Source organism: Eptatretus burgeri, chromosome 4, assembly GCF_056783735.1.
Source record: "Eptatretus burgeri isolate ZD-2024b chromosome 4, Ebu_testis_v1, whole genome shotgun sequence".
NCBI classification, from domain to species: Eukaryota; Metazoa; Chordata; class Myxini; order Myxiniformes; family Myxinidae; genus Eptatretus; species Eptatretus burgeri.
Window position 1 is genome coordinate 98,517,172 of NC_140964.1, and position 19,802 is coordinate 98,536,973.

General features: G+C 40.6%; 1 protein-coding gene across 4 annotated transcripts in view; it reads left to right on the forward strand.

The window, feature by feature from the left end:
• Positions 1-19,802, forward strand: part of LOC147028733 (receptor tyrosine-protein kinase erbB-4-like) — a 787,552-nt gene that overhangs the window by 635,268 nt on the left and 132,482 nt on the right. For all 4 annotated transcript variants that reach the window (XM_085879397.1, XM_085879399.1, XM_085879401.1 and 1 more), the window contains 2 exons: positions 7,950-8,088; positions 14,803-14,925. In XM_085879397.1, the coding sequence (XP_085735523.1) occupies positions 7,950-8,088; positions 14,803-14,925 (262 nt within the window). The remainder of the gene's footprint in view (positions 1-7,949; positions 8,089-14,802; positions 14,926-19,802) is intronic.

Sequence of the window (19,802 nt, forward strand, 5' to 3'; positions counted from 1 at the left end):
ACCAACTCTGCCTGACCTTTCCTTGCCAAAACTGTATATCTGCTCTGGCCTGTCCTTGGTCAGTGTGACAGCCCTAACCTGTGGTGATTTAAATTGCTCTTTGGCTTTCCTCAAGCAAGATATATGCGATTGTCCATTTCTGGCCTTCTCACGATATTTTGCAATTCTGGAGAATGAATCGAACATCACCGTCCTCCCTTGATCTTTTAAAAAGCCTTGTCACATTTTCTGTTTTTTCACGCAGTCATTTTTTTTAATCTCGTTGGTCTTTGGTTCACAACAACATCATTATCGTCATCATCAACGTTGATGGCAACGGCGATGATAATGACGATGACTATCTGTTTGCCTCTTTCCAATTTGTCTGTCTTTGGTCTTCATGCTTACTGACCATTTGTCATGTCTCCTCTTGAATAAAAGACAGATACAAGCATACACAGTATGTGTGCATGTTCGGTGGCAGCAGTATGTGTGCATGTTGCACTTTTGACCACATGAGGGGTTCGGGTATAGGAGTACTTTTGAATGCTGAAATTTGTGATCTTAGAAAAATTTGATTTGTGAAGGAGTGAGAGAAACAGAGCCAAATTGATTATATGAAGTAAATAAATCAGACTGTTAGCTACAAGGTGGGTGGTTAAGCAGATTTTGGGCCCAGAATGTTTTTTTGGTTTTCCCACCGGATAGAGTTACAAACAAACTGACCCAATCTAATATCCATCTCCCTCCTCCAAATTATCATGGTGATTGGGTTACTTGTTCCATGGGAAGGGGGTATTGATGTGACATCTGTGGGAAAGCTGTTGCATTACTTGGCCTTACTTTGTGTGTGGGGACAGCCAGGATTGGATGTAGAGCTTTATGCTGTGAAATATATTGAGTGTTGAGCTTGTATATATTCTTTGTCTCTTGTATATATATATATATATATATATATATATATATATATATATATATATATATATATATATATATATATATATATATATATATATATATATATATATATATATATACACAGTATATATTTATACAGTGTATATATATATATATATATATATATATATATATATATATATATATATATATATATATATATATATATATATATATATATATACTGTATATATATATACTGTATAAATATATACTGTATAAATATATACTATGTATGTATGCAGTATATATATATATATATATATATATATATATATATATATATATATATATATATATATATATATATATATATATATATATATATATATATATATATATATATATATATATATATATACTGTATATATATATATATATATATATATATATATATATATATATATATATATATATATATATATATATATATATATATATATATATATATATATATATAGTGTTGACACAATCAAAGTAAGTCATTGGACTATTGAATGACGTTGGCCTTTCTGTAAAGGCATGTGTAAATAACAGTGAAAAAGCTGGGGAAGACATCAGGCAGAGCAACAGTTTGATGTACAAGGCAAGGAGAGATGAAGTACTGAATGTGTTAATAGCCATTCTACATCCTGTCAGTCCAAATATAAAAAATAATTTTAATGTTATATTTAATTAATGTCATATGCTTGTGCATATACAGTATATACATTTGAGGTATGTACACAGTACTTGCAAATTCACCCTGTCGCTTCGCTGACAGGTCAATAAATTGGAGGGTGGGGTAGAAAGAAGGAGGGAGAGAGAGAGAGAGGAGGCAGGTGTTGGGTGAGAGGGGGGACAGGGAAGCAGAGAGGATGACGACAGGGGAGTTAGGGGGGAGGTGGAGAGAGCGACTCCTCACCAAACATTGCTATTCACTGCGGGTGGGAGGGTGTGTGTGTGTGTGTGTGTGTGTGTGTGTGTGTGTGTGTGTGTGTGTGTGTGTGTGTGTGTGTGTGTGTGTGTGTGTGTGTGTGTGTGTGTGTGTGTGTGTGTGTGTGAGTGAGAGAGTCAGACAGTCAGCCAGTCAGACAGAGACACAGAGAGACACAGACTGTTTCATATTTTATTTGAAAAATATATCAAAAATGTTTTTCACCCAAAACAAGTTATTACAGTAGCAAAGAAGAGACCAGGCCATTCATATTTGAGACAACAAAGATATAGAGAAAAGAAGAAGGGTACAACTTGACTTAGACTCTTATAACCAACCAAATACTAAATCCCCATCGACGACACTGTACAAAGAATTTGCCAACCAAGTTCGCTCAAATTCTCGTTTCTTTCCCTCATGTTTAAAGAAACTAAACTCGACTTTAATCCGAGTAACCACAAGATTCTTAAAAAGCAACAATAGGTTACAATTCCTTTCAGATAAACCTTCGAGTTTCAACTTCCGCGTCTTATGGATTGACATCTTTGCTTGAGCCGACAAAAAATTGGCCAAAGGTGCTTCCTTTCTTGACACAGGTAAGGATTTGACACCAAAGATGAAAACTCTAAAATTAAAACACAGAGACGAATTTCTAAACAGTTCCTTAGCAACTGAAATACCGAAGTTAAATGCCTACACTCAACATATGCATGGAAAAGAGTTTCAGCTGCACCACAAAAAGGACATTCATCAAGTATCAATTCAGAAAAAATGTGCAACAGATGATTTGTGGGTATAATCCAATGGGCTAGTCTCCACTGAAGGTCCCCACTTATTTTGGGTATAAGCCTTTGATAAAAACTGTCCCATTGAGGTTGAGAGGGGGATACATCTGCCAACAAGCATGCCCACTTCCTGTCATTCAATTTAGGAATGATACACACTAAACTCACACAAGCCTGGTCCTGGTTTCGCCATTCGTCTGGAGATATTGAGTGGGAGGCCTTCCAAAGGAGGGAGATGGAATTTTATAGACTGAGTGGGTCATACAATTTTTTTGGAGAAAGCACAAGATCTGAAAAGGTGACACTGGTACAGGGGACACTTCCTCCCCATAGGTTATTGTTGTGGAACCTTTTCAAAACACCACATAGCACAAGAGAAACATGTCTTACTGACCTTATGCTCACAGCTTCTGCCAGAGCAGCAGCGCTCATCCATTTTCCTGCCCTGTTCAACAGATCATATACTCTCCGAATGTTATTCCTGACAAATTTCTCAGCGAAATTTCGATCTTTCGTAATACTTTTGAAAAGTGGATTGTAATCGAGGGGTTCACACAAAAGCATTTATTTTATGTATGACGTTTTCCAGTGGTTCACTTCAAATGCTTGTCAAGCGTTCAGCATGCTGGAGTAGAACGAAGGTAGTTGTGTGAGGTCCAAGTGTTGGACATCAATCAGGAAGATGTCCTGTGAGTATCCCTGGGCACCAGCTCAGCTCATAAGAGAGTTGGCCAGAATTCTCCAAGCCAGGCATGAAGGTCCATGTAGCAGGCACTTAATCGCAGTCAGATAAAAGGCGATAATCTTACTAATCAAGTCCGCAAGGCCTTGACATCCATTTTCCAAGGGAAGACTCAGTACTCCAGGATGAACCCAGTGCTTGCTGCTCCAAAGGAATTCAATTAGAATCCTGTTTTTCACCAAACTCTCTGGGGCGTGCACTGCCTTGAAATGATGCCAGAGCATAGATGCCACTACATTGTTTAGCACCAACACGCATCCCCTATATGAAAGTTGAACAAGCAACCCTCTCCACTTCATCAGTGTTTGTTCCAGGGCATCCACCATACCCTCCCAGTTCTTCTTTTCCAAGGTTTCATTTCCAAGAAATCATGGTTTTGGTTATAAAAAAGTTGGGAAAAGTCACAGGGGGGAAATCACATACTGGGGGAACTTATCCTTTATCCCTATCTAATTAACACCACACCACGCCCCATGTGGTGACACGTAACACTTAAGCTCACAGTTTCCCGACTTAATTACATCGAGATGCCTCCCACATGTCTACAGACCAAACAACTCCATTCAATCCTAAATTCCCTTTTAAATTCCTCCATCTACCCCCACAACCAGAACTATATATATATATATATATATATATATATATATATATATATATATATATATATATATATATATATATATATATATATATATATATATATATATATATATATATATATATATATATATATATAGTCGCAGCTTGTGACCACAGTACAGTCATTCTTGTTCATTCTTTTTTTTTGTTTTTGGTTTATATAATTGGGGTACCAAGCCTTTCAGGCTGGGTAACCTATTGCTTTTCTTCTGTTTGTTGTTATTTTTTTCCGCTGGCAATTTTCTGTTTTTTTTCACTTTAAAATTCATTTTCTCGGCAAATGTTGGTCCGATTGACATGAAATTTTCACAATCGTATGCCTTTTTTCGTAGAATTTTAAAGTGATAATTCTGATGTCATAGGTCACGTGATACCTGCGCCATCCCTTAAAAAATGTGGACGTCTTTTTCTCTGGAACTGTTCGCTGGAAAAAAATTGAAACATAGCTCATTGTCAAGATCTCCGCAAGGGGTGTAAGTGGTGTCAACCATGATGTCATCGGTGCCTTCGTTATGACATCATAATTTGACGAGTACTGCGCTGTGTCAGAAAAAATTGAAATTTCCTGAGCGTCATCTGGGCAACAACTTACCAGAGAAAAACATGGTTGTACAAGTTTGTTAATTTCTAATTGATAGGTCACATGGTTTGGTGGCCATATTGAATTTACCGGGGGGAAACTTCACACACTTGTTCCCCAGGTCTTGGGATACAATTTTGTGAATGAATAATTATTGATAGGTCACGTGGTTTCGTCACCACATTGGATTGAAGAAAAATATTAAATCATGTTTCCTCTGGAACCACTTATCCTTTCAAAGCAAAACTTTGCAAGTATCATCGAACGTCATTGCTGCATAGATGGTAAAAAATTATGATGTCACTAGTCACATCATTTGGTGGCCATCTTGAATGGAAAAACGCACCTTATCCAATTACAACAAAACTTCACAAGCATGATCTCTGACCCAATTAGAGCCAGAATCTAAATTTATGATGTCATAGGTCACATGGTTAGTCATCCATATTGGATTGAAAATTAATAACTGAAAATATCTTCTTCTCTGAAACAGCAAAACAGATTGAGGCGAAATTTTCCAAACATGTTCCCCAAGACATGTGTACAAGTTTGTTCATGACTAATTGATAGGTCACATGGTTTAGTGGCCATATTGAATTTACTCTAAAACCTTCAAAAATCTTCTTCTCCAGAACGGTTGAACAGATCGAGAGGAATCTTCACACATATGTTCTCCAAGCCTTGCGGATACAAATTTGTTAACGAATAATTGATAGATCACATGGTTTGGCAGCCATATTGGATTGACGGAAAATATTAAATAATGTTTTCTCTGGAACCGCTTCATCAATCAATGTAAAATTTCACAATTATGATCTACTCTACTTGTGGAGTGGATATTTTAATTTTCAATCTGATCGACAACATGTTCTGGCAACCACAATTATTTAATTGTTTGAATCTGAGAACTTTTTTTACTTTGAAAAAGGCACACTTGGCTGCACCTGGCTGGGTTTGAGGGTAGAAGAGTATCAAGTCAATTGATAACACCGATTGCCCGAGGAAAAGGGTCACCTGAGTACGTAATAAATGGATCAAACGTGTCCTGTTTCCAGGTCCATGACTTGTCAATCTCACGTTGTAGAGAGACGTTTGGGCCTCGTTCGACTTGGCTGAGTCCCGGTTCACCCTCTGCACCCATGGTATCAACATTTATTCCTTCGTGTTTTGGTTATTTAAACACCAAGTCAATTGACACTGACTATGTATTCAGGAAAAAGGGTTAACTGCGTACATAAAGTAAATTGAACGCGATGTGTTATTTGGTCCGTAACTCATCAATCCCATGTTGTATAAAGCCGGACGTCTTGGTACCCGGTCATCACAGCCAGCAGTTATAAAGTGGCAGTTCTAGTTTGTTTTGACTTTGAAAAAAATAACCTTGAAGTTATCACATTATTTTTTTTTAATCTCTTCATTAGTTTTATTTAATTTTCATGATTCCCACATCGTTTTTACTTCACTTGTACAGTATGTTCATTTTTTCTGTAGCAATAACATTTAGCGTTTTTACTGAGTCCAGTCATTTGTAAGTGACACTCCAACTGCCTCTTTGGGAAGGAGCTTGACAGATAACAGTTTGTCTCACTGGTACCATCTTGATGGCTAATTGCTGGACGAATAATATGATATGGCTTCCCTTGCAAGAAACTTTGATGCAGGAGGAGGCTATTTGGTCAATCAAAGCCAGTACTGTTATTTCCAACATATAGTTGCTTCTCCTGCACTATTCTTTTGAAATGCTGAACATCAAGCAAGGAGGCAGTACATACCATTTTAAAGTCTTTGGTGTGACTCGACCGCTCTTCAAACCACAAACCTCCCAGACTCAGAGCGGATGCTGTATAACCATTACACTGCCGAGTCGTTGTTAAGGACTAGATTTCATTTACTTATCTCGACCCACCGAATAAACCTGACGATTATTGAGCGGGATGGTTGAAATCCTCAACAATCATTGATAGGACCGCTCAACTGATTATGCAACTGGTCCGATAGTGCGTCACAGTATTTTCTTCCTTAATCCGTGTAAGAGCAACAACACCAATTTTATACATTTACAATTGATCTACAAAATATAAAGGAAAAAAAATACATGACAAACTTGAGTGATCCTTGCAATGAACAGACATTTTTCTTTTTGGTTCTATCCAAGTTGATGCAAATTGAGACATCTATCAAAAAAGATTGATAATGACTTTTAGAGAGAAACCTGGAGAGGTATTATGTCTGATGTTAAATTAGAGTAGATGGAATTAACCATTTTTATTCTATCAACCACACAGCAGTAGATGGTTTTACAGTTGTGTATGTGCATGTGTGCGTGCGTGTCCAGGCCATAACTTTTTTTTTTTAACCATGTGACCTTTTGTCATCAAATTTTCAACAACTATTTATAATGAGAACATGCAGAACACATATTAATAAGTATTGCACTTTTTTTTTAGCTGTTGTTTTCATCAGGTTTGGTTTTATTACAAAGCGGACATGGACGGGCTTTGCATTTTAAGATGCTTTCTTGTACAATTTACAATGGAGAGTGAACCAAGAAAAAATTGTGCAAATGATCACTTGACCAATTTGTACAAAAAGTAAAAAGCAAAGCTCTGCCTAATCAGAAAAGCCTGCTCTTTTCTTCTTTTTTTGTGCTAATTGATGGATGGAGTGGTCCTCCTTAAATTTTGGTTTGCTGAGCAATAGTCTGCCACAATTACTCCTTGTTTTAACCCCTCACTCTCTCCTTGCCAGTCTCACGTGAAAGAAATAAATGGTTTGCCTTCAGTAACATTTGGAAAACAGATCACTCAATGGAGACAGTGATGTGGCCTTTACAGGGGAAAGATTGCTTGTTTTATTATGAGAAATAATTTCAGGTTGTGTGGAAACAGATTATGACGTACACTTTAGCAATGGCTATGCCTTTGGACTTGACCATTTCCTTCATCTTAATCTTGAAGTCACAAGTTTTTTTAGTCCAAGTCTAAGTTTCAGGCCAATAAAGAGAGAGAGAGAGAGAGAGAGAGAGAGAGAGAGAGAGAGAGAGAGAGAGAGAGAGAGAGAGAGAGAGAGAGAGAGAGAGAGAGAGAGAGAGAGAGAGAGAGAGAGAGAGAGAGAGAGAGAGAGAGAGAGAGAGAGAGAGAGAGAGAGAGAGAGAGACAGAGAGAGACAGAGAGAGAGAGAGAGAGAGAGAGAGAGAGAGAGAGAGAGAGAGAGAGAGAGAGAGAGAGAGAGAGAGAGAGAGAGAGAGACAGAGAGAGAGATAGTCCTATTGGCTATATCACTGATCTGTGCATTAACAGACCAGAGTTCATATTTTTGTTTATTGGTGCCTCATCCCTCAACCTTCCTCAGACACTCCTCTCCAGCACTTGCAGTGATGGCAGCAACAGGTTTGCTCACGATTATTCTTTCCTTGCTCCTCTCCATTGTGCTTCTGAGGAGGAGGAACATTGCCAGGAAACGAGCCATGCGCCGCTACATTGAGAAGGAGGTATGTTGCATGTAATTAATTGCAGAACATGGAATTATTAACACATCCTCAAGCTAACTACTTTGCAAGCAACAAAAACACTTTGCCAAAACCTCAAAAATGTTTTGAAATAACTGAAATATTGTAATAAATGTCATGCTGTATAGAATCAGAAGAAACTAGAATGGCACTTGGTGGAGCACATACCTCTGCCATGCTGAACAGTTTACGTTTTGTATCTCACTGATAGGCCGGATCTGGATCCGGACCTTCACCAAAATCGAATCGGCTTGTTCTTGTCACCTACCCAACTCATCCACCAAGTTTTGTCAGAACCCATCCATAATCTTTTGAGATATCATGCTATATATCGTTTTTGGCCCCATCTCTCAATGGTGAAGAATCATTTTTAAAAATTTGTATCCGGATCTGGATCTTCACCTAAATCTAATCAATTTGTCCTTGTTACACACCCAACCTGTGCACCAAATTTCGTCCGAATCCGTCCTGCTCACATATTATTTTTGAGATATCCTGATCACAGACAAACAGACAGACAGGGGTGAAAACATAAACACCGTCGACCTTCGATGGAGGAGGTAAATGGAATGGTTATTATTTTCATTATCACAATAAAAAGGGATTCAAGTCAAGGCTCGTGGAAGAACTAGAACACAGAATGGATCAGGATGCAACAGAATAAATGGAACAGTAGAAAGAGAGAGTGAGGGGACACCAGCAGCAGGATTGAGGGACAATGTAGAGGGAGGCAAATTAATATGGGATGTGGGGAAGAATGAGGGGCAGAGAAGGATGCATGGGGTGGACAAGGTGGATACAGAAGCAAACTCTCAAGAAGGAAAAAAATTGGACATTTGGAAAGAGGTTGGGGAAGGAGGGGTTAATGGGGATGAAAAGAAATGGTTTTGGGTGGGGAGTGATTTGAGACTGTGCTGAACAGCTGTCTTGAAAACCAAGAGGGAAGAATGAGATTAAAGAGAACTAGCGATACCCGTGCACATGCACGGGATAGCAGTACAACATAGCTGGTAGCAGACGACAGACCGTACATGGGGAATGACAAAAATACGTATTGTGCAAAATGCAAGTGGTACTATGGAACGCCAAGACTTCCCAAACATTGTCGGCATGTCCGCGAAGTGCCACAGCAATTTCATAGGGATTGTGTGACGGTGAGCTGAGTTTTTAGTGTGCAAGCTTGGTATTATAATAGAGATGTGGTGCTTGATTCTAAAGGTGAGAAAAAAAGTAATGAATGAAAATAATTATTGAGTGGAGGTAAGAAGAGTAATGAATAAAAATAATTATTGTTCTTTTTCTATTTTTTTAATATTCAAAATATAAGCTCATTGAAATGAGTTAACAGAGTGTGAAAAGGCAAAGTTTTGACATTGGGGGCATTGAGACTATTGTTGCAGACGACAGGCAAGAGAATAAATGAAAAGGAGAAGTGGAGGGAGAAAGAGAAAGGGAGGAAGGCAGTAACTTGCAAGTTCGAGGGATGTATTAGGTCATGCTAATGAGATTATAAAATATCGTGGGTTGGGATGGCCATGACATGCGATGATGGTGGTGCCCAGCTTGCTTGAAGTGGCTTGGAGGGAAGAGTATTATTGAATCTGCTCTTGGAAGGCAGTTCCACAAATGTGTGAAAGGAGACAAATTGAAACTTTTTGCTCTCCTCTCCCAGTGGTGGCTAGAATGCCTCAAGCTGATGTCTTTTGACCCATTCTTGTTCTTCATCAACATAAACAAATTCCCTGATGCTCAGAAAAATTATCTCTTCCTTCTTGAAGATGGCTCCACATTGTGTCTGACAGTACCTTGTCCAACTTACAAGTAGAAAGCAGCTGCGTCACTCTCAGTTGATCTGTAAATGATTGGATGCTGGTCTGCAAATGGAGCATGTCCTTCATTCTTGAAAAATATCAGTCTCACCCTGTAAGTCCATAAAAAAAACGTCAAATGACCCCACATAGTTATTTTCAGGTTCAGCCACTGAAGAGGTTCCATCCCTTGAACTTCTTGGCCTCACCATCAATTATCACCTCTCTTCAGTCGATCACATAGCAAAGCTGCCCTCCAAAGCCAGCCACAGATGGGGCATCCTCCATTGTTTCAAGTCATTCCTTGAAAAATGAGAACAACTCAGCCTCCAAGGCCTTTCTCTAGAGCTCAGTGGATTATTGCTCTTCCTTATTGGCTGTTACCCCAGCATCACATATATCTCTCTTGCAATCTAGGGAATTGAAAGGTTTCAATATTGTTGGCATCTCCCACAAAATGCCACATTGTAATGTGTTGTGTGCTCGCATTACAAACAGTTTGGTGGCCTCTTTGACTTTTTACTGCCGATGATCCAGTCTAGCTCCTCCTGCTTTCTCAGTCATTATACTCTACCCAGCCCTCTCCCCCCCCCCCCCCAGGATGCCCATGTTCTTCCAGTAACCCTCTATTGGTTAAACACCCAAAATTCAGTCTTACTGCACATACTTCAACTTTCTCGCTCCTCTTGTCTCCCATTTGTGGAACTGTCTTCCAGAAACAGTGCAATCACACTCTTGCCTTTGGGGCTTCAGGCTTGTGGTGCATCAACCACCATCTCATGTCTCCCCCCATCCATACTCACAGTCTTTTCTTCCCATTAACCCTGCCAAGCCAACACTTTTATTTTCACATTGCTTTCTCCTCCCTTCCTTACTTTCCACTTTTCCTGTTCATTCATTCCTTTGCTTGCTGTGTCCCACTGTGCATATATTTTCCCCATTGTCAGTACGTTGTATTTTCGCGCACAATGCAAAACCATTTTACCACATTACATCACCACTATTTTACCATCCAGAAAAAACAACCACCGTACATTCTGACCCTTCATCCAGTCTCTTTAAAAAATGATTAAATCATCAACATTTGCGCATGAACAAAATACAGTCGCTTTAACAACAATTATTTGATGATTGGATCCAGACCATCCAATTTGCATGTATGGTTTTAAAGAGAATCATCTGGCCGAAGTACTCATCATGAAGTATAGGACATGAAAATGTGCATTCTCTATTCTGGTGTTTTTTTAAAAAAAAACATTTGTTCTGCAATAATTAAAATCATGCTCTGCTTTCCTCAAGCAAACACATCCTATTGGGATTGCAGCACTTTAGGTTATTTTATTTTTTGCTTTGCAAGCACGTGCTGTAATGCAAATCTGACCATCGAGGCAGCATTTCCACCCACCTGACTTGCGCTTAGATTTCCATCCACACGTTGTGAGTTCTCCAGATGAATTGAGTATCAATGTGTGTGCCCTCCCTTGGATGGACGTGAAATTGGACCTCTCATCTGCCGGCATTAGTTGCTGGACGTCATAAATCCCACGGTGTCCTTCGTGAAGAGTTGGCGAGTCACTGCCAACACTCTGACCAAATTACAAATTCCGGATCTAACCTACAGGGGACACTGCATTAACAGCATGGCCTTGCCCCCACCTCTCAGCAAATGATGCTGTCTGTAGTTATGTACTGCATACGAAAGAAGAATTGTTCATTTATTACAGCAGCATTGAAAATGAAAAAAAGAAAATTAAATATACCGTTAATTATACTTCATTCTCAGACAGTACAAAAGTTCTCAAATTTTCAGATTAACAAATATGCCATTCCTCCAAATACAAATGAATACACCAACAACAAACATAACAACATTTAGAGATGAAAAGTGTTTGCAACTGTCACACTCTAATGTTACGTAAATAATTTTGGAAATTGAAAATAGCATATCAAACAAACGAATGACCAAGCTACGAACAAATTTTAATCTTATCGAATGGCCTGCTTAGTGCTAAAAGTTATTTTATTTGGCTCAAATAATTGACCTCATTTTATCCCAAAATTACCGCGAAGTTGACTTTTTGAGTGCATCCCTGCATGGTATTCAACCCTGCCTAAAATTCCACCTTACATTTACCTAATTTAACATACGCACCAATCTGTAACAAACGATGGAATCAAAATGTATCTTTGTCCATGAACAGTTATCTCTGGTAAAGGTTTGAGGCCCAAATTGTCAGCTTCCCCTTGCTTCCCTCAACAGTTAGCATTCCTCAATCTAGGTTGTGTTTATTTCATCCACTGTTATTAAATTTTGATTATTAACTTACCGCAAATTGACCTTTCATATGTCAATTTCAGCATAATATCCAGAGTAGGTGAGCTGAAAAGATATAACTAATGCAATGTGGTTATGCATTTGTGACAAACAATCGAAACAGAAGCTTTATTCAGTGTCCATGGCTACCTGTCTATAAGAACACTGTTTTAGTAGTGTTGTGTTGTATAATTTTTAAAACGCTTTATACAAATGCTTATTCCATAAAACGACCCACCCAGAAGCATATGTGTTTGTCGATGATGGGAGTGATAAAATTGAACATGTAATGTTATTGTATAACACAGCAGTATGACCTATCCTATACTGTTAAGTGTATAGTGTTGGCGGGAGATGTATTTCTCAGCCGATACAAGCCCGTAAGAGATTATGCTTTTTAATATTAACGCAGATATAATTCTTAATACGATTTGTAGACTTCTGAAATTATTAGTAGTGGTCATAGAAGTCGCACTAGCAGTAGAGTAGAGTAGATGTAGTAGTAGTAATTTTATTACTCTAATAATTATACGCACTTTATACAAATATATATATATATATATATATATATATATATATATTAATACATATATATATATATATATATATATATATATATATGTATATATATGTATATATATATATATATATATATATATATATATATATATATATATATATATATATATATATATATATATATATATATATATATATATACAGTGGGGAGAACAAGTATTTCATCCACTGCCAATTTTGCAGGTTTTCCCACTTACAAAGCACGTAGAGGTCTGTAATTTCTATCATAGATACACTTCAACTGTGAAAGACGGAATCTAAAACAAAAATCCTGAAAATCAAATTGGATGATTTTTCAATAATTAATTTGCATTTTGTTGCATGAAATAAGTATTTGATCACCAACCAACCAGTAAGAATTCTGGCTCTCACAGACCTGTTAGTTTTGTCTTGAAGAAGCCCTCCCATTCTCCACTCATTACCTGTATTAACTGCACCTGTTTGAACTCGTTATCTGCATAAAAGACAGCTGTCCACACTCAATCAATCAGACTCCAACCTCTCCACAATGGGCAAGACCAGAGAGCTGTCTCAGGACATCAGGGACAAAACTGTAGACTTGCACAAGGCTGGGATGGGCTTCAGGACAATAGGCAAGCAGCTTGGTGAGAAGGCAACAACTGTTGGCACAATTATTAGAAAATGGAAGAAGTTCAAGATAACAGTCAATCTCCCTCGGTCTGGGGCTCCATGCAAGATCTCACCTCGTGGATCTTCAATGATCATGAGAAAGGTGAGGGATCAGCCCAGAACGACACGGCAGGACCTGGTCAATGACCTGAAGAGAGCTGGGACCACAATATCAAAGAAAACCATCAGTAACACATGACGCCGTCATGGATTAAAATCCTGCAGCGCACGCAAGGTCCCTCTGCTCAAGCCAGCGCATGTCCAGGCCCGTCTGAAGTTTGCCAATGACCATCTGGATGATCCAGCGGAGGAATGGGAGAAGGTTATGTGGTCTGATGAGACCAAAATAGAGCTTTTTGGTTTAAACTCCACTTGCCGTGTTTGGAAGAAGAAGAAGGATGAGTTCAATCCCAAGAACACCATCCCAACCGTGAAGCATGGAGGTGGAAACATCATTCTTTGGGGATGCTTTTCTGCAAATGGGACAGGAGGACTGCATCGTATTGATGGGAGGATGGATGGGGCCATGTATTGCGAGATCTTGGCGAACAACCTCCTTCCCTCAACAAGAGCATTGAAGATGGGGCGTGGCTGGGTCTTCCAGCATGACAACGACCCGAAACACACAGCCAGGGCAACTAAGGAGTGGCTCCGTAAGAAGCATCTCAAGGTCCTGGAGTAGCCTAGCCAGTCTCCAGACCTGAACCCAATGGAAATCTTTGGATGGAGCTGAAAGTCTGTGTTGCCCAGCGACAGCCCCATAAACCTGATAGATCTGGAGAAGATCTGTCTGGAGGAGTGGGCCAAAATCCCTGCTGCAGTCTGTGCAAACCTGGTTAAGAACTACAGGAAAGGTCTGATCTCTGTAATTGCAAAAAAAGGTTTCTGTACCAAATATTAAGTTCTGTTTTTCTGATGTATCAAATACTTATTTCATGCAATAAAATGCAAATTAATTATTTTAAAATCATACAATGTGTTTTTCAGGATTTTTGTTTTCGATTCCGTCTTTCACAGCTGAAGTGTACCTATGATAAAAATTACAGACCTCTACGTGCTTTGTAAGTGGGAAAACCTGCAAAATCGGCAGTGTATCAAATACTTGTTCTCCCCACTGTGTATGTATGTATGTATGTATGTATGTATGTATATATATATATTATATATATATATATATATATATATATATATATATATATATATATATATATATAACACATTCATGTAAAAACAAGTAATCGTCGAGACAAATTTGAGAAAAAAAAAAGGTATTGCCTTCTAATAAAGTGAGAGTAAGTATTTTGAGAGTATAATTTTTCCTAACCAAATTCATGCTTGAACATTCACTGTGATTGTGGTTCTCAGTTGGTCGAACCTTTGACCCCAAGTGGGGCTGCACCCAACCATGCACAACTGCACATCTTGCGTGAGACAGAGCTCCGTCGTGGAACTGTCCTGGGTTCGGGTGCCTTTGGCACTGTGCACAAGGTAAGACAGCTCCACAACTCACTCTATTCTTCCTTCTTCATACTTATTGAATTATTTATTTTGAATGCCATCCGTATTGCTCTCCAATGGTTCCATTATTGCCAGAGGTGTAGAAAATTACATTCTGTCTCACCCTATTTTTTCCCCCTGCTCACGTTTGCGTGAAATCAAGAATTGCCAAAGTATGACACAACCACTTTGTCAGTCAGGTTTTTACTTTGTTAATTAGAAACTGCACTAATACCAAAACAAAACGCCAGAGAAAATGGCTTTAAATTTCATTTTTTTATTTTAAAAAAGACAAAATAAATACAGTCTCTCAACTCTGAAAACCTGAATGCACCCCAACACAGTCTCTCACCTACAGGTCCCATGTGATTGGATTACAAGTGGCTTGTTAACTCACCTGGAATGTAGTTTGGGGGAGCTTATAGGATGGCCCATCAGTCCGTCCATCCGTCCATCCACAAATACTTTCAACTTCTTCTCTGAAACTACACTTGCGATTTTTATGAAACTTTAACACAACGTTCAACACCGAGTATGTACCAAAGTTTGTTCATGGCATTAAAAAAAATCGGGCCTGAAGGGGGTCTATGGGGGTTGCCCCCAAAAATAGGTATTTGCTTTCTTCTCAGAAACTACACATGCAATTCTGATTAAACTTGACCACAACCTTCATCACCCGTGACATATCAAGGTTTGCTCACAACATCAAAAAATGTTGGTGTCTGAGGGAGTTTATAGGGTAGTTGTCCCCCCCCCCCCAAAAAAGAGATATTTGCTTGCTTCTCATAAACGACACATACAATTCCGATGAAACTTGACCACAACCTTCAACACCCATGGTGGACCAAAGTTTGTTCATGGCATTAAAAAATCATGGTCTTTGGGAGTACAAGGGGGGTGCCCTCCAAAATACAGATTTGCTTTCTTCTCCGAAACTACACACACAATTTTGTGAAACTTAACCACAACCTTCATCACCCATGATGTACCAAAGTTTGTTCACGGCATTAAATAATTAGAGGTCTAAGGGGGTCTACCTGGGTTTGCCCCCCAAAATAGGTATTTGCTTTGTTCTCAGAAACTACACACAATTCCGACGAAACTTTACCACAACCATCATCACCCGTGATGGACCAAAGATTATTCACGGCATTAAGTAATTGGGATCTAATAGGATCTACAGTGGGGGGTGCTCCCCAAAATAGTTATTTGCTTTCTTCTCAGAAACTACACACACAATTCTGATGAAACCTCACCGAAACCTTCATCACCTGTGATGTACCAAAGTTTGTTCATGACATTAAAAAAATTGGGGTCTAAGGGATTCTACGTGGGGGTTGCCTCCCAAAATATGTATTTGCTTTCGTCTCTGAAACCACAAAGACAATTTTGATGAAACTTGAACACAGCCTTTATCACCCGTGATATACCAAAGTTTGTTCATGGCATTAAAAACAAATCCATCAGTATTTACTTTCTTCTCCATTTCATATTTTGTGGGTCATCCATACCTCCCAGTGGTTCCCTCATTATCTTATCCAGCCGCGACCAGGTGAGCACCCAGGGGTATTGCCCCAATGTTTTTGTACACCGCTCCTTCCTAATTCCACATCTTGGTGATGCATGACGTCATCGCCGGCACCGAAGGATGGGAGTACTCAGTTTTTACTCCCTTTTTGGGTCGCCAAAATAGGTGACCCTTATTGTCAGTAATTCTGTCCGTTTGTTTGTATGTTTGTTCGTTTGTCATCAGCATAATTGGTCGTAAACGTGGGCGGATTTTGACCAAACTCGGGAGGTAGGTACATCTTATGACCTCGTGCTTTGGAAATTGTGATGGTTGCTAGGGACGCTTTGGTTCCCAAGCAACAACCGAAAAACCTTCAAAATCGGAACTGTTCACGCGAAATCGATTCCGAAAGCCATTATCCCATGTAGGGATTAGAAATTTGGCACGAATGATCTACAGGTGATGCTCTATCAAATATATTCCGGTTTTTGTGATATATGGAATACTTTACATATTGTCGGGTTGTCGGCGAACCATGTGATATATTGTCGGGTTGTCGGCACCTAAACCGTCTCCCCCACCAGGTTTTCTGGTGAGGAGGGTGTTTGGATATGGACACCCAGCAGGATTAAAAACAAAACCTGTCAAAGGGTGGAGGAGCTCCTTGTGAGCCAACGGCCATCCATATCTAGTGCCAAACTGTGTCTGCGGATGTCCTCCTGCAGTTGGGTTACTTTTTTATGAGGAGGTTGGTGGCAGGATTTGCATTCCGGCCACCGTAAAATTCCACAAAACTGCAAAAAAATCTGAAAACCCACTCTGTGGGAGAAAACCCTCCTGTGCAGCTTCCCTTCGCAGGGCAGCTCACCGGATGATGGGATTGGGGCAAAGCATTCGGGACCCCCAATCTTTGATGATAGGAGGGAAACCACGGGGTAACATTCCCGGGTCAGATCGCGGGAGAGTGTGTCGGAGTGGTGCTGAGGTGTCGTCCACCAGACAGCGGCCTCCTTGGGTTAACCTGAGGCGGTCCCTTCGGGTGGGTGCCTGGAATGTCCTATCCCTAAGAGAGGATGATCACCTGTCTCTGTTATCATCTGAGCTCAGGCGTTTGGACATCGGGATTGCAGCTCTCTCTGAGGTTCGGAGACCGGATTGCGGCGAGATATTGGTGGGTGGTTACACCTACTATTGGTCTGGTCGCTCTGATGGTTAGCATACTCAAGGAGTTGCTGTAGCTGTGTCCAATAAGCTGACCCCAATGATAATTGAGGTAACACTGGTCAACGAGCGTATTATGAGACGAAGGATTCGTCACTCCTGAGGTGTCATTTCCCTGGTCTCTGTTTATGCTCCGACTGAGGTGAGTGATCTCACCGTGAAGGACACATTCTACACCACGCTCGAGTCTGTGGTTGATCAGTGCCCCAGACGAGATACACTTCTGGTCTTGGGGGATTTCAATGCATCGACTGGAACTGATAGGGATGGTTATGAGACATGTGTTGGTCCCCATGGGTCAGGAACTATGAACCAGAATAGCACTAAGTTCCTTGACTTTGCGAGAAGTCATGGACTTAGGGTGGCTGGTTCATGGTTTCAGCGCCCACAAGCTCATCGCTGGACTTGGTATTCCAATGCTGGCGGTGTGGCAAAGGAGATTGACCATGTCCTCATTGAGGGTCGCTGGAGGATGATCCAGAACTGCAGGGTCTACCGGAGTGCTCAGTTCCTCAATACTGACCACCGGCTTGTTGTAGCAACTCTAAAGCTGCACCTTAAATCCTGGAGAATGGTACCATCCCAGCCTCGGCTGGATGTTGGCAAGCTCAAGGATGAGAGAGTAGCTGAGGAGGTTGCGAACAGTCTGAGTGGACATTTGGGGTTTTTGGGTGCTTTGGGGGGTCCTGAAGAGTTATGGAGTGCCTTCAAGACCACCGTCCTTGATGGTGCCGGTTGATGTTTTGGAACTCACTGCAGTGCAAAGAAGAATTTTGTCTCTCAAGGGACACTGGATACCATTGACCAGAGTTGCAGGGCCAGGCTCAATTGCAGAGCTGAGCTGTTCAGGGAGCTGAGGCGTAAAACTGTACGTGCACTAAGGCTGGATAAGGAAGCCTATGTGCGAGGAATCTGTGAGGGGGTAGAGCATCACCTGTGGACAGGTGATTCTCGTCCCACTTACAGGGGAATTCGCGCATTGCATTCAGCCAAGCCCATCCCTTGGAGCACTGCAGTGAGAGCAGAGAGTGGTCGGCTCTTGACAGAGGAGTCTGAAGTGAAGGCCCGCTGGGCCGGTTACTTTGAGTGGTTGTACTAGGCTGATCCCCCAGGTGTCGAGTTGGATGTCAAGGGTGTTACAATCCCTGTTGCTGACTCTCCAATCAACTGTGGTCCACCTTCGCTTGTGGAAACACGGGCTGCGGTGAACTGGTTGAATGGGGTAAAGCTCCAGTGATCTGTGGCATCCATGCTGAACTTCTCAAGGCTGGTGGAAATGCTGCACCAGTGGCGTTGCATGCAGTTTTGTGCTCTGCCTGGAACACAGGCATCATCCCAACTGATTGGAAGAGGGGCCTTGTTGTCCCTCTCTGGAACGGGAAGGGTGATCGCCAAGACTGTAACAATTACCGAGGGGTGACGCTGCTCTCAGTGCCGGGCAAGGTCTTTGCTCGGATAATTCTTGATAGGGTTCGCCACCATCTGCTTGAGCACCAGCATCCAGAGCAATCAGGCTTTATACCAAAGAGGACAACGATTGACCGTATCCTTGCTCTTTGTGTCCTCACCGAACGCAGACGAGAGTTTCGGCAGGGGCTGCTTGCAGCCTATGTTGATCTCTGTAAAGCGTTCGATTCAGTGAATCAGGATGCCCTCTGGAGGATTCTTGGTCTTTTTGGGGTGCCACCAAAACTGATCGATCTGATGTCTGAACTCTGGTACTGAGAGTGCTGTGGAATGTGGTGATTCAATCTCCAACTTATTTGCAGTTGTTACTGGAGTTCGTTAGGGGTGTGTACTGGCCCCCAAACATTTCAGCTCTTGTATGGACTGGATTTTAGGGAGGATGTTGTAAAGATCAAGCTGCGGTGCATCGTTTGGGAATGTCAAGATCTCAGACCTTGATTTCGCAGATGATGCACTCATCTTTGCGGAGACGTTAGATATCCTTTTGGGGGCCCTCGACGTACTGAATGAGGAGTCGGAGCCGCTGGGATTATGGGTTTCTTGGGTCAAAACTAAGACCCAGGCTTTCAATGACATCTTGGATGCTGCTGTCCTGTCTGTGTCTGTTTGTGGTGAGGATGTTGAGGTCGTGGAGAGATTCACTTACCTTGGCAGTGATAGTCATGTCTCT